This window comes from Protopterus annectens, chromosome 2.part1 (assembly GCF_019279795.1).
Source record: "Protopterus annectens isolate FY-2018-M chromosome 2.part1, PAN1.0, whole genome shotgun sequence".
In the NCBI taxonomy this organism is placed as follows: domain Eukaryota; kingdom Metazoa; phylum Chordata; order Ceratodontiformes; family Protopteridae; genus Protopterus; species Protopterus annectens.
In genome coordinates, this window is record NC_056729.1 from 575,276,042 (window position 1) to 575,292,458 (window position 16,417).

Here is a 16,417-nt window from a genome sequence, read left to right on the forward strand (position 1 = left end):
CTATGTAAATTACCTGCACTGTCATCCAGTTCTGCTCCACCCTTCGTCTTTGTCTGTGCAGATCTCAAAGCTCATTAGAAAATATAGGTCAGGTGTAACAGGTACAGCATGAACTTACTATGGGATAATCGGATTTCAGAACACCAGAGTACTGCAGTTATATTGTAGACCTCAGCCCGTGACTGCCATCTTCTGCTTCATATTGCTGTCATTAAGTGTATAACTAACACCAGCATCACAGTAATCAAATAATAATAATGAACATTGTCATCTATTTCCAGTATGAATTAAGACTGAGACTCCTCAATAAAAAATGGCATTCCACTCATATGAAACACTCTACGCAGCTTGGCACATTTCGTTGGAGGGCATACTATTTACAGTGCATTACACCACCTTTGCTGTACAGAAAAAATAGCTGTGCTCTTTTCCCCCATTAACAATAAGTTAATGTAGATGACAGTAAGGCTCTGATAAAAGAGAAATGACTGTGGAGACAGAAGTGAGATCGAATTGTCAATGGGAATACATGGGAAGAAGTAACAATATGGTGCCTACTGGTGGAAGCCAACCTGGCCTTAAGTTAGTTCTCTGCTGGGAGACTTGCAGAGGAACACAGCAGCAGAGTTAGAAGCCTGCAGAAATGTCCATTCCATTATTTATGACAGCAGGTATCCTTGCATGGGGTGACATTAATAAGTATATCCCATAAAGATCAGCTAACCTGCAGTATAATATCTGCATTGTCTTCATCTCCCTGATGTAATTTGCAATCCATGATCTAAATAATGAGGTGTTGCTGACAAGGCTTTGAGCTACCCTCAGCAAGGCTGATACAGCTGTCTTACTGTGGCTGGGTCAGGGTGGCATCTCATTTCTTTATTTTATGCATTTTGTGCATGACCTGCATATATTGCTGCACTTTTGTGACTGAAAGAAACACTTAAATAGAATAGACTTGAAGAAGTTCATAGGTTCATAGGTTCATAGGTTTATACTAGGCTATCTGCCCCAAGGCATTTATAAGCCTAGCCCGAATTTTTGTGGCTTACGCCACCCCTTATATGAAAAAATACTGTACCCATTAGTTTGTTGTGCCTCTGTCCAGCAGTGACACAGAGATGATTCCCGGGGTAAACCTACGATCTCCCATCCACAGGTCAAGATTTCTCTTGAACAGAGCCAGCGAGGTGCTCTGCCTCACATGGACCGGGACTCTATTCCACAGCATAGGGAGTCTCTGAGTGATAAATCTATCCCTCCAGCATGTCCTATTTATATCCGTGCTAAGGTTTAAGTCACTTGCTCTAGTGGTTTTGGTGGATTTGGATTTTTTGAGGTGGAGCATGTCCATTAATTCCGGGTTGGACATGACCTTGTATGTCAGGCACATGTCACCTCTGAGCAGACGGTATGCGACTGAATAGAGCTGGAGTTTCTTCAATCTGGCAGCATATGACAGATTTTGGAGTCCCTTTATCCTTTTGGTGAGAAACTTTTGGGGTCTCTCCAATTGCTGCAGATGTCGGGCGAGATACATCCCGAATGGGGCATTGTACTCGATCATTGGTCTGATAAGTGAAGAGTACAGGGGAACAATGACCTCACTAGATCTGGATGTGAATCCCTTCATGATCAGATGGGCAATGTAGAAGGTCTTTCTAACCACTTTAGCAACGTGAGTGTCAAAACAAAGGCCACTGTCAACCTGGGTCCCCAGGTCCCTGATAACCTCTTCTGTGCTTAGTGGATTGCCACTGCTCATTTGGATTTTAGCATGTGCGCAGTTCCTTACACTGGACACTCTGCTCACTTCTATTCCTTTTTTTGTGCTTTCATAAAATCTATCTCTCAGCATGTCAGTTAAAGTCTTCATTCTACAAGACCCCTCACATAACACAAACCTGATGTTCATGTGGAACAGTACAGTAACAGAAAAATGAAAGAAATGCTTATGTGTTAAGAACAACTAACAGATGTGATAAATGCTCGGGATGTGGAGGCAATAGAATATACAAATGTGTCTCAGCAGGGTAAAACTTTACAGTAGGGATAAGAAATGCATACGTCAATTTCTTAAACAAGTAGCCTCCTTTGTGGGTGTTTGTTTTGCTTGTTTTACTTATAGCTGACTGGCACAAATTCATTGTCTGTGCAAGGAAAATATGCTCTCCTGGCAAACAATTCTAAAATATAGTAGAAGAAAGTCAAATGACGTCAAATACTATATTTTTTTGTAAAAAAGGTTTATGTATTTATTAATTTTGTTATTTGTTATTCAAGTATTCACAGTGATTCTTATTTTACCATTTTCAGCTGTAATCTAAGACACAAGGGCAAGTGTCAGTGCAATATACATGCATATATTTATATGTATGTATATGTGTATGTCTTAGTGTGTGCATGTGTGCCTACATATCTCTCTCTCTACATATATATATGCGTGCACAAATGTGTGCCTCTGTATGTATAGCCAATTAACCAGCCTAGGAAACTAAAGAACCTGGAAGAAATCCACACAGGCACTACAAGAACATGCAACTTTCATACAGACAGTTACTGGAAGTGAGGCTTAAGTCCTAGATTTTGAAGATGTGAAACAGAAATCTTACCCATTGTGTCACTAAAATGTTTTAATCTGTGTAGTACAACATATGGAAAAAATGGGCCTTCTGTATTATTGAGATTCGGGGGTAACCCTATATGAACAAAAATAAACACTACATTCTACAGTGCAGGAATTAAAAAGTAATCCAAGTATTGTATAATATGATAATGGATTGATTAGCATCAACCTCAGTTTTCTCAGAATTATTTTAGATTGTCATTTTGGATTATCTGCACACTCAGAGTAATAACTAATTTTTATTAAAATACAGCCTGACTGCATGCCTTCTGAAATGTACTTTGACTTTCCCATTGTTAAACTGAAATGTATGCAAATTCTTATGACAAAGAAACCAAATAGGCAAACATGATAGTACCTATGAAAGTTTAGTGATTAAAACCATTGTTTAGCAGACATGAAGTTCACATTAAAAGTAAACTAGAAGCTTTTGCATATCATATTAGTTTGCTTGAGGTGCAGTAGTGGGAGGTGTAAATTTTCCTGTTATTTTTCATTTGGTCTAAAGCAAGATGAAAGTCAAGCAATAATATTCTGCTTGCCCCGTTTGTCACTGGCTGTGTCTGACTCAAGCCTAAGATCGCCTTCTGGGCACTAGGATAACTGAGGTGTTAGATCTTAAGTTGTGTTTCTCATTATTGGTGAGGGAGGGGACAGTCAGTTAACAAACAAGACACATCTGGAATAATATTTGCATTCAAGAACCAAGCATAGCCAGGTTGTATAACTAAAATTCTAGGAGGGCCTGGGGGATGTTGTGTGCAAACGGAGAGGTATTAAAAGCAGGAAAATGGGATCTTTGCCAGTGTGCTTATCATTAATAATGTATCATTTGCAGTGACCTGTTCTAAGACCTATACTTCAAAACTAGCATAGATGTCTGGCTCTGTAGCATGGCGGGATAAAGCTCTGACTCTACACTAGAAGGCCCCTGCTCAAGAGTGGGATGGGAAGTTGGGAGAGCCAGGTGGGAAGGATGTGAGTGAGTGAATGATGATGGCTTTCCAATCCTTGGGAGTGGGTGTAAGTGGTCTGACCCACTGCATTGCTGATACCTGCAAGACTGGGGATTAGGAAATGCTATAATGGTTAAGGTGCTTCCCTCACAGTTAGAAGGTACAGGGTTTGATTCTCACCTTTGAGAGGGAAACTGGCTAGGCTTAAAATGGCCTTCAAGGGCAGCTAGCTTAGTACTTACCTATGAACTTAAGAGTATGAGCTGTTTGGTAATGCAAATGTATGGGCTTGGGTGCCATTGTGCTATAAGAAGCTAGAGGTATTGACGTGTGCATGCATACATTCACCTTCTTAGGGAGCACCTATAGCAGTCACTCAGCTATAGGGATGGTGGTAGTTAAGCTGGGGAGTGCACCACACATACCACAGCTTAATCCCAACATCAGTCTCTCACCTCTGATGGGAGCATACAGGCCAATAGGCTCTCACCCTGATCGAGAAATGAATCAGGTGAAGGGTAATTGCTTTGGTTAGGAAGCAAAAAAACTGCTTCTGTCATGAGGAGGAACAAATTGAATTATGGAGAAATGTGGGACGCTTGATGATCTTTGTGGCTACAAAAAGAGTATAGAGTGTTGGCAGTCAAAAGAAGAATAACATTGTCATTACAGCATACTGTATGCAGCAAATATTAATACATATCACTTTAGATGCTGGAAGTTATCTATATTTACTTTTCTCTGGTTACAATGCTATGTGTTGGACATTATGTATACCTAAACCTGCTTTACAATGATTAAAACGATTCAGATGGGGTACCATATTTCAGAAATTAAGGTTTGGAAGAAGTAAAAGTCATGTAATAGTAAACAAAGGATAAAGGGGTATACAAGGAAACATTTCATTACACAGAGGGTAGAAGATATGTACACAGGTATATTTACATTGTGAGTAGTAGATACTAGGATATGTCGAGTGTCACAATTTAAATGTCCTTAGAATAAACAGTTAAAACTGAAAAAAAAAGCATGCAAGTAAGTTAAAGTCCACTGATAAACCATATTCTTCTGATTAGAGCTTTATATATGTTTTGCAAGAAACATATGACCCTGAAGCTCACACTCACTCTCACACTCACACTCACACACATATATATGCTCACTCACACAGTATCTTTAACTGAACTGAGAATATGTGAAGGTAAATGTTAGCTAATTTGTTCACATTATGCTTATATAAATATGGAGGGATTTTGGACCCAGGAGCAACACAGAGCAGTACAGTGCTCAGAGGCTGAAAAGTGGAGTTTGCACTAAACAAACTGCTTTAGTCAAAAGAAGCAAATGGCTGGTAGAAAGTTTGTGCTTTTTGATTTAGGTGGAGTTTTGCTTACACCCCGACCTCACCTTACCTTTCAGAAGTATGAAGAATCTATCAACCTACCCAGGTAACAGGATGGATTATTTTGTCAAATACCAAAATGTGTATGCTGCTGACAGAAGAATATAAATAGAATCAGGGCCTGTTGTGAGAAAAATCTATTTTTTGTTCTATTCAGTTAGGTCTGCATGCATGGTCGTATTTGTGCCTGCAACTGAAAGGGTAAAGACATTTTACACTCTAAAATATATGATTTTTTTTTTCTGTATGTTTGTACTCTGGATCTTCCTGAGCAGTCTTCTTATAAATGTTTGTGAAGTGGTAAACCACCCTTATTTCAGTCAAAAGTAATTCATAAATAACCATTTAACACATTTCCAGACTTCAAAGATCTGTGAAGCAATAACTTGTGAGGGGAAGAGGAATGTGAAAACTGAGGTGTTGTTGACAAGGCTTTGAACTGCCCTTAGCAAGGTTGCTGCTAATGCATGGAGCAGGTGTCTTGAACCACGTGTAAAGTAGAATAACTTGCGATACTGCTAAGGTCATTGTGTCTAGCTACGTAATGTTCTCTTATGTTAGAAGCAATATGTAATTTAGCTCCTACAATATCTTAATTCTAAAAGGTAATGGTCATTGTAGTTGTCATGCAGTCTAACCTTCATTTGTTTTAGAAACAGTGTATGATTCAGTCTGTTACATGGATGCAGTATTGAGGTAATAATAACAGTTTTTTGGTAACTTAGATCTAATATGCTGCATAATTTTACAATGACCTAAAAGGAGGCGATATTAAAATGCACTTTGAAAATGAAAAATAACCGTTTATGAAGTTCTAAATTCAGATGTGAGTGTAAGCTATTCCGTATGAACAGTCTGAAGGAAAAGGATGTACTGCCAGTCCTTTCTATGTTGTGAAGAAGTGAAGAAACTGCAGTAAGGGTGGTAACGCCATCAAATCTGACTAAAACTTAGAAATTCTTACAACATCAGGTTTCTAACTCTTCATCATGCATATTCTTATCACGAGACAGCAACTAAGACTGTAACTTACAGCTAGTCATACCTTTGCAGTTGATCCTATTTTATTCCCATCGTCTTCTGTTTCAACTTTGTATAATATAGCCGTGATTCTTTTTGTGAAAAGAAGAATATTTCTTCCACCTACAATGCTGTATAGACCACATACCCTTTGCTCCCAGAGTATTGTATTGTTTTTTTTTTTTTTTAAATATCCTCCTCTGTCTTTATCTGTGTCTCTCCTGTATCCATGTGTGGTGTTCAAAGGTCTGTATTCATGTTTCATTCTGAGTATGTATGTATTTCCTTTAGGTTGTTTTATTAACTGTCCCTCCCCCCAATTTCAAGTATCAAATGTTGTCTTCTGTGGTCCAAATTCATAGCTGCCCCCCCCCCTCCATAATCGCATCACTTACTTCCAACTTTCACCCCTCATAATTATTCGTAAGTAACCTTAACTTGAGCTGTAAACAGTGACTTTAATGAATCCATGCACTTAGATGGCAATACTGACGCACATAAACAAATGATTCTAGTTTTGCTGCAAACCTGATGCAGCTATTTAGCATTTAATTATTACTTTCCCAAGATTTAAGGTACGTATGCTGAAGGCATTTTATTCATACATTCTTTCATTCGTTAGTTAGCTGACTGGGTTAGTCATAGATTTTATTTTTTATTTATTTTATTTTACATTTGTTGACCGGGATAGTCCGACTGGATACATGTCCATTTTCAGCGGAGTCCCGGGGAGAAAAGCTCCAACAAGGTTAATCAGGTACATAAAGACATATCACATTGTATTCAAAGTGAGCAGATAATCACAATAGAAGGTACAAAATGATAACATTACATTACATTCAGGTTCATTCACTCTTAGTTGAATAGACAGAAATTGCCTAGTTGTAGGAATTACTCATGTGAAAAGTTAGTCAGGGTTTGTACATGGACAAAGCCAATGTGATTTATAGTGGATTTTTAGTTCTTTTTTGAATAGCGCTAGTGATTGTAAGGACGTAAGCTTCTGGGGAAGAGAATTCCATACTTTGCCAATAATATTAGAGTAGAGTGAATCCCCACCTAGGTTATGGGACTTGCAGGTTTGTATTAAGAGTTTGTTGGATGAGCGAAGAGCTTAGGTTGGAGTAAGGTGTTAGGATGTTGTTTAGTGCAGGGGTGTTATCTGGATGTTTCAGGATTTTAAAGGCTTCAATGAGTTGGTATTTCAGTAGAAGATTAGGGAGTTCAGGCCAGTCAAGTTTTTTCAGGCTGATGCAGTGATGTGTTCTGTAAGGTAGGGCAGTGATGAATCTAGCAATGTGATTATAAGAAGTGGAAAGACGATTGAGGTCAGACTTGTTGAGGTTTGTAAGGATTGGGGAGGCGTATAGTAGGGTGGATAGGAGGTGCGAGCGGGCAGTAGCTAACCTAGCGGCTGGAGTTAGGAAGGTTTTTAACCTATATAAAGAGCCAAGTTTTTTGTTAACCATTTTAATAGTTTGGTTGATGTGGATGTCAAATCGTAGTTTATTGTCGATAGTTACTCCTAATAGTTTAGCGTTGGTAGTAGGAGATATAATGGTACCATTGTTAGATTGTATGGTAAAGTGTGTGAAAGGTGTTGGGTTGGATGGGTGGAAAAGGAGAAGTTGGGTTTTGGGTTTAAGATGAGTTGATGGTTAGTTAGCCAGTTTTCAACTTTGGTAAAGCAGAGTTGGGTGGTTATTAGAAGGTTGTCAAGGATAGGATTAGAACAGATGATAGTTGAGTCATCTGCATATTGAATACAGGTGGCTTCGGGATAACTGTATGGAGGTCATTTATAAAAATTGAGAACAGAAGTGGACCTAGGATGGACCCTTGGGGTGCCTATACTATTCGACAATAGGCAGGAGAGTTTGTTCTGCCACATAACTGCCTGTTGTCTACCCACGAGGTAGGCGTGAAACCAGTTTAGGACTTGGGTGTCTAGATGTAAGGTTGATAAGGTTTTGAGAAGTAGCTGGTGGTTTACCATGTCGAAAGCTTTTGACATATCTAGAAAGAGGGCTGAGGAGATATTTTTGTTATTCGGTTATGGTTAATTTTCTCTGTGAAAGAGAGGAGGGCAGTAGTCGTGCTATGGTTGGGTCTAAATCCATGCTGACAATCAGTTAGTAGCTTGTTTTGGGTGAGATAGGACATGAGTTGGTTATGCACACACTTTTCCATGATTTTGGCAAGTGGTGATAGTATAGCAATTGGTCTATAGTTAGAGAGCTCGGTGGATGTTCCTCCTTTATGAAGAGGAATGACGTAAGATATTTTCCAGATTGCTGGGATAGTGGACTCGGTAATGGTTCTATTAATTAATATTGAAATAGGGTATGCTATGACATCTGCAGCAATTTGCAGGTATTCTGCAGGTAGAAGGTCTGCTGAGAGGGTAGTTGGTTTTAGCTTTTTCAAACAGGATCGGATGAAGGCAGTGGATATGGGTTGGAGGTTAAAGGATAGTGCAGAGTTAGGTGTCATATTGTTCGGTGTGGTAGAGGGGGTGGGTAGTTGGTTAGCTAGTACCTGAATTGTTTCGGTGAAGAAGGTATTAAAGTTGTTAGCTATTTCTTCTTGGTTCTTATCAGATAGAGTTTCAGGGTAGGAGTGGTGGATTTTCCTGGTTGGAGAAGTTTGTTCAATCCTGCCCAGAATTTTGAGGGTTCTTTTGGTTTTTGTTTTGTAGTTGGTGAAAGTAGTTTTTCTTATCTTGGGTGGTGGCCTTTTTGGTTTCATTCCTCATTTGCTGGAAGATAACCCGATCTAGTGGTAACTTGGTAGTACGCCATTTGTTCCATGCTTTGTCCCTATTAGTTATTTTGGTTTTGGATTCTGAGGTTAGCCAAGGTGCTATGTGAGTTTTGATTCTGGATACCCTTTTGGGGGCATGAGAGTCAAGTAGGGTAAGGAATGTTTGATTAAAATGTGAGACTGCCTCGTCTAGGGGAAGGGATTTCAATGTTGACCAGTTACAGTGATTGAGTGCCATGTTAAATTTTAGAGGATCAAATTTTTTTTTGTTTCTGACTGTTCTATAGACTGGTAAGCTAGCATTGGTTGGGTTATCTTTCCTAATGTAAGTAAGCAAATGATCACTAAGATCATTGGGTAGAGTCCCCGGGGTATATTTTTGGGGGTGTTCCTTGATGAGCACCCAGTCAAGTATGCTTTCCTTTTGTTTATTATTACCTAGTCTGGTGGTAGTGGTTATAACCTGAGAGAAACCATGGAGATTTAAAGAAGTAGTACTGGACTGTGCAGAGCATTTGTTCCAATCAATGTTAACATCACCCAGGACTACTGTTTCTTGTGGATAGTTGTTATCTATCCAGTTTAAGATGGCTTCTAAAGTTTCAGTATTGTTCCCTGGGGGTATATAGATAACTATTAGGTTTATGCTTTTTTGCTTATTTAGTTGTATTTTTAGAGCTAGAATTTCAGCATTTGCAACCTGCGGTGGTTGTTTGGGGTGAGTTAGGATGTTTAGCGTATTTTTATATAGGACAGCTATCCCACCTCCTCTTTTCTTTAATCGGTCAGCTCTGAGTATGTTGAACCCAGGTGGCATTATCTGATTGTCTTTGGTTGATGGTTTAAGCCAAGTTTCAGTCAGACACATGATATCAGGTAAGTAGGTTGCAAGCATGGCGTGTAAGTTGTGAACCTTGTTGTTCAGACTTCTTATATTTAGGTGACAAATGAGTAGAGAGTTAGCTGGTCTAGGGAGATTGGATGTTGAGTGGGCTCTGTTGATCTGGTAGGGCCTGGGTTGGGATGGATATCTCCATCTTTGGTGATGTTTTTCCTTAGGTATTCTATTAATTTTAGAACTTTGGATAGTAATTTTAGACCTAGCTTTGTTTTGGTAGTTATATGGTGTTCCTTTTTTAGGTACAGATCACTCAGTTTTGTTGTTTTGGGGTGTGTGTTATGGGGGAAGAATTCGTCTATAGATGGTGGGGAGGGGGAACTTGTGTGGTAGTTTGAGTAGTGGAATCCTGATAAGGACAGGTGTTCATAACTTGTTAGGAGATAGGGTAGTAAAATGAGTGGTGGGATAAGTAGGATAATTATCCCTATTGGCTTGGGCATGGTGAGGGTGAGCAGGGCGGAGTTGGTAGGGAGGAAGTCTAGTGGGTGGGAGAGGAAGTAGGCGTGGCAGGTGGCTATAAATCTAGAGGTAGTGGGGGCGGGTGGGATAAGGGGCAGGGTGGGAGGCGGAGCCCGAGCGCGAGGCTTAAGCGGAGCGGGAAACAAACTCGGAGTTTGCAGTCTTCTGGTGTCGAGTCCTGATTTTATATGTAAGAGATTTTACAAGCCAGGGCTAGTTTGAGCACTTCTGACTTTAATTTTGGAGCAAAAATAGAGCCAGGTTAGAGGAATTATAATAGATTTTGGATGGTGGCTGCTGTGTTTGAACCCAATAAATGGTCCGTAAATAGAAATTACAGTTTAAATAAAATGTTTAACAGTATCTGTTAACCTTGGGCTGAGTTAGAGGTAGCGTTGGGGCTGAGGCTTTGTCCGTGCTTTCGCACCTGGTCTGGCGGTCCTATCTTGGACAGTTAGATTACTGCCAGTCAAGAAGAGTACTGGGCAGTACCTGAATAGAGGATATAATATGTTAGATTAGTAACAAAACCAAAATTCTGTTGACAAATATTTAACTATAGTTATTATTTCTATCATTAGAGACTCTATAGAATAAGCACGTTCTGAACAAATGACAGAAATAGGTAGTAAATGTCGCCAACTCTAGCAGAGATTGCCAAGAGACATAACATCAGTTTGTTTTAGCCTAGGAGAACACAATGCCGTTCAGAGCTAACTTTCTAGATAACTAGCTTCAACAAAGTCACTGGTTTGGTATCTAACAACACTACAACAGGTTCTTAATATTTTCAAAACACGCTACAGTTCAGAGCGAGATAACCAACAAAGCGTTAAATATAATGCAGTCGCTAGTGGAGGACGCCCAAAACACGTGCAATAGCTTTTACATGTAGGTAGTTTGGTAAGGTTTTACAAGCAGTACAATGTAATTTTACAGCAATATGGACTATTATTGCAGTCGCTAGTTCAGTATATATTAACAAACAACATCGACTATCATTGCAGTCTCTAGAGCAGCATATCAATGAAGAAACGCTATTTTACTAACAACATTGCACATACCCTAAAACACGTGCAGCAGCGTTACATATAGGTAGGTTTAGTAAGGTTTATAAACTGTGCAAAGTAACTTTATAGCACCAAAGTCTATCATAGTAGTTGCTAGTGCAGTATATTAATAAACAAATGCTGTAATAGTATCGGCATTACACATACCCTGTTTCTAGGCGGCCAAGTGGGTCAGGAACACAGCAGCTATAGGGGAATGGCGGAAACTGGGGGGGAGATATATAACTTTTGCTGATGTCAGAGGGAGGTGGGCAGTCCCAAGCTCTGCAAACCCAAACTCGGAGTTTGCAGTCTTCTGGTGTCGAGTCCTGATTTTATATGTAAGAGATTTTACAAGCCAGGGCTAGTTTGAGCACTTCTGACTTTAATTTTGGAGCAAAAATAGAGCCAGGTTAGAGGAATTATAATAGATTTTGGATGGTGGCTGCTGTGTTTGAACCCAATAAATGGTCCGTAAATAGAAATTACAGTTTAAATAAAATGTTTAACAGTATCTGTTAACCTTGGGCTGAGTTAGAGGTAGCGTTGGGGCTGAGGCTTTGTCCGTGCTTTCGCACCTGGTCTGGCGGTCCTATCTTGGACAGTTAGATTACTGCCAGTCAAGAAGAGTACTGGGCAGTACCTTGGGCTGAGTTAGAGGTAGCGTTGGGGCTGAGGCTTTGTCCGTGCTTTCGCACCTGGTCTGGCGGTCCTATCTTGGACAGTTAGATTACTGCCAGTCAAGAAGAGTACTGGGCAGTACATGGAGAGCACACTACCGGAAGATGCCAAAACAGCAGACAGAACAAGTTAGAATCCTTCATAGCCACAACTTGCACAAGAAGCACACCTTCAGGTGCTTTGCAATCTATTGTGCAAGATTGCATTGGGCAAAAAATAAACTAATAGGCAGATTCACGAAGGCTTACACGGAGTTTAAGAGTAGTGTAAGCCTCCGTGTAAGCCTCCCGATCCATGAACAGCCCAAACCTCCGTGTAAGAGACAGCTAAAACGTCTCTTACATGGACTGGGCGTGGAAATGCTCAATACCTCATTTGCAGCTCAAAGATATGCAAATGAAGTATTTGAGCAATCCAGGAAGCCCAAACCAGTCCGTGTAACGGATGTTTTAGCTGCAGAAATGTACTCAGCTGACAACTGAGTACATTTCTGCAAAATTGACAACGGAGCTATGTCAGCTCCAAATAAAGGGTGCATATGTGTTATCTAGCATGCCAATGGCCAAATATGTGGCCATTGGCATTAAAAAGTAATGCAAAATTACTTAAAATAACTTTTTTTTTCGGGGGATTTTGATGTTTAACTGCAGCGCACACCCGCGCAAACGGGGTGCGCTGCTCAAAAGTAAAAACTGAAGCTTATAAGCTCACAATTGTGGGTTTTATGTATTACATGGAATGACAATGCAGGGACTAGCAGACCAAAAACAATATGTCCACTGTGTAGTGGTTGCCAAGGGGGGGAAGCTCAGTGTAAGAGATGTAACTAAACATTACTAGGCAATCCTATGTAAATGAGGGTTACAATACTGAATCACACTGCCACATAGGTAATGAGCACTTTCCGAGTAGTGTAAGAGTTACAGAAGGGGGAGGAATAGAGTAAGAGGTAGGTGACATCACGGGGGGGGATGATAGAAATAAATGTATCACATTGGAGGGCAGTGTAACGTGACAGATGACAGACAGACATCAGGGAGAGAGGTGTGTCCCAACAGAACACTAGGAAAGTCAAGAAATAGAGGGTGCACACTATCCCTACACTCAAACTTTCTTGATATACGTGCATGCGCGCGTGTAAGGCATGTTCAACATGTGGGAGCGTGTTGTAAACCGTTTACAACGGTTTGCGCGGGCGTGCACGTATATAAGGCAATGTGCACGCGTTTTACCATGAATCAGCCAAGTTCAAACCGTGTAAGGATGTGTGCGCGCGTTTAAGTCACTGTGAGCGTGCTTATGCTGGTGTGCACATTGCTCCCCCTGAGGAAACAGAGAGGAAAAAGGAAAGAACCAGATTACAAGGAAGCTGCCAGAGGATACTGCCTGAGTTAATTGGTGATAACAATTAGAAGCAGGCAATTACACAGGCAGACTAGAAGCCCAACCCAACACTTAAACACTGCAAACAGCAGTGCAGGGTGTTTCTCTCAAGAGATACTGCAAGAAAGGAGTAAGCTATCAGAATTGAAAACTGAAAAAGCTGAACTCAGAGCAGAAATGCTAGGGGCTGCCATAGCTGTTATAATCAGGCATAGGCGAATTGCTGAGGGTGGTGACAATGCAGATGCTGACAGACAACCCAGAGTGAGGAGAAGGAGAAGAGTATACAGGCCCAGGGTCACCTACCATGGGTTACATGAGCTGGAGATAGTAGAGCGCTACAGAGTGGACAGAGACCTTCTGCAGCAAATTGTTGAGCTGTGCAGGCCACGTCTCACACACAGAACCAACAGAGGGGAACCCATCCCAGTGAAAACCAAGCTATGTGTTGGCCTAAGAATACTAGCAACAGGTACCTTCCAGAGACCAACTGGTGATATGATGGGGAAATCACAGGCATCAGCCTCCAGGGTACTGCACCAGTTCCTGGATGCCATGTCAGCACATGTCGGTGATCATGTATATTTTCCCAATGCCCGTGAGGTATTGGCCAGCAATATGCGTCTCTTCCAGCTAATAGCGGGATACCCTGAGGTACTGGGTGCAATAGACTGCACGCACATACGCATCAAAGCACCAGCCGGTGAGCGGGGTAGAGCCTATATTAACCACAAGGGATTCCCCTCCATCAACTGCCAGGTCGTGTGTGATGCCCAGGGCATAATAATGAACGTGTGTGCTGGCTGCCCTGGGAGCTACCACGATTCCCACATCTGGCATCTGACGCAGCTGTACCAATCATTTGCCAGTGGGGACTTCCCACACGGACACCTAGTGGGGGATGCAGGTTATGCACTTGAGCAGTGGCTGATGACACCCATCAGAAATGCACACACACCTGAACAGGAACGCCATAATGAGGCACACGCACAAACACGTAATGTCATAGAGCATGTGTTTGGGCTGCTCAAGTCACGGTTCCAGTGTTTGGACACATCTGGTGGAGCCTTGCAGTACACACCAACTACATGTACTCAAATGATCATGATATGTGCTATGCTACATAATATGATCCTGCGGAAACAGCTGCAGCAGGACCAGCATAGGGCTGGGCCAAACATACCCCCACCATTGCCAAGGCCACCACAGGCAGAGGGTGACTCGGAGGAGGAACAACCTGACCTTGCCCCAGTAGGCAGAAGGAGGCGTGCCCAGTATGCCCTGGCCTTGGCAAAGAGGCAACACATAGCACATACACTGGCTCAGTAGGAACACTGGGACTGATACCCCCTCCGACTCACTCGTGTAGTAACAGGGATGCCTAACATGACACAACCTGCTTCCAAACATGTACAGGGAGTGTAGTATGTGCATCCGACAGAGGCAGCCCTGCAGCACCACCTGAGGCATGAATGCCATGTGTTAAGTAATGTAACACCATGTACCATATGCACACCTGAGGACCCTGACTAACATCCACCCTCACCAATCATGAACCACAAAAACACAAACCCACCTTCATAGGTACCACAAGGGATAGGAACCTAGATGTAATGCTACCCAATGCCAGAAGTATAAACAGCAGGATGTGTGCAGTGTAAACGCACACAGTATAGAGAATGTAGATATCAGTACTGTAATAGAAAACTGGGTCAAAGCCCACATCAGCACCCTAACACTACCAGGTCACACCTCATACAGTGATGTACAGCTGAAAAACATGGAACAAGCTACAAAACGAGGGTGACTAGCAATAAATGTCATGGATAACCACACCCCCATGTTGGTACCACAACAAGAAGCAGCATGGATTAGCCATGGTCAAATACCAATGGCTAAAACTGCCTACTACTATATAGCTTGCTGCAGACCACTGTCCTAATAGCAGGAACTGCACCAGGCCTATGTTGGAATACATGAAAATATCAAGCCCCCCAAACCACATTATATTGCTTGACTGAAAATACCTACACATACACCATAGTTTCATAGTTTCATAGTTTACTACTAGGCTATCTGCCCTAGTGCATTTATAAGCCTAGCCATAGTGATGTGGCTATTGCCACCCCTTATAGTGGTAATAAGTGTACAGAATAGATTCCGAATATTGTGCCTCTGACTTAGTAGTGACACATTATGACCCCCTTACTTAATCGAATAACTCGACTGTGCCTCTGTCTAGTAGTGACACAGGGAGGACCCCTGGGGTAAACCTACGATCTCACATCCACTTGTCCAGATTTCTCTTGAAGAGAGTCAGTGAGGGACTCTGTCTAACATGAACTGGGATTCTGTACTAGAGTGTGAGAAGCCTCTGAGTTATGACTCTGTCCCTCCAGCATGTCCTATACATGTATGTGCTGAGGTTCAAATCTTTAGCTCTCATGGTTCTGGTGGATTTCGATTGCTTGCAGTGGAGCATGTCCACCAAATACTGATTGGACATGGTCTTATATGTCAGGCATATGTCACCTGTAAGTAGGTGGTATGCTACTGAATAAAGCTGGATTTTCTTTAGTCTGGAAGCATATGACATGTGTTGTAGACCCTTGATCCTCTTGGTAAGGTACTTTTGGGGTCTCTCCAGCTGTTGCAAGTGCTGGGTGAGGTACATACCAAATGGGGCTTTGTATTCAATCATGGGCCTGATAAGGGAGAAGTATAGGGGTACAATGACCTCCTTTGATCTGGATGGAAAACCCTTCATGATAAGGTGGGCAAGATAGAAAGTCTTTCTAACCACTTTGGCAACATGGGTGTCAAACGAGAGGTCACTATCTACATGGGTCCCCAGGTGTCTGATTTGTTTTCTGTGCTCAGTGGGTTGCTGTCTATGTGTTAATTTGTGGGTACTTTGTTCCTCCCAAAGGGGATGACTACACATCAGTTGCATTCAGTTTCAGGCCATGATTCCGCACCAGCTATCTGTTTTGTGAGGGCATTCTGTAGGATGTGTGTGCCGGCTGATGTATTCACTATGGTGCCTAGGTTGCAGTCATCTGCAAACTTTGTCAGCCACAACCCTCCTATGTTTGCTTTCACATCTGAAAAGTAAATGCCAAATAAGAGGGTCCCAGGACAGATCCTTGTGGGACACCACTTGTGACTGGCTTTGAA

The 16,417-nt window shown here is 41.6% G+C and overlaps 1 protein-coding gene across 2 annotated transcripts in view; it reads left to right on the top strand.

Moving 5' to 3' along the window:
- The first annotated feature begins 4,876 nt into the window (after positions 1-4,876).
- Positions 4,877-16,417, top strand: part of EPHX2 (epoxide hydrolase 2) — a 3,146,492-nt gene continuing 3,134,951 nt past the window's right edge. For both annotated transcript variants that reach the window (XM_044062350.1, XM_044062351.1), the window contains exon 1: positions 4,877-5,030. In XM_044062350.1, the coding sequence (XP_043918285.1) occupies positions 4,927-5,030 (104 nt within the window). In that variant the 5' untranslated portion in view covers positions 4,877-4,926. The remainder of the gene's footprint in view (positions 5,031-16,417) is intronic.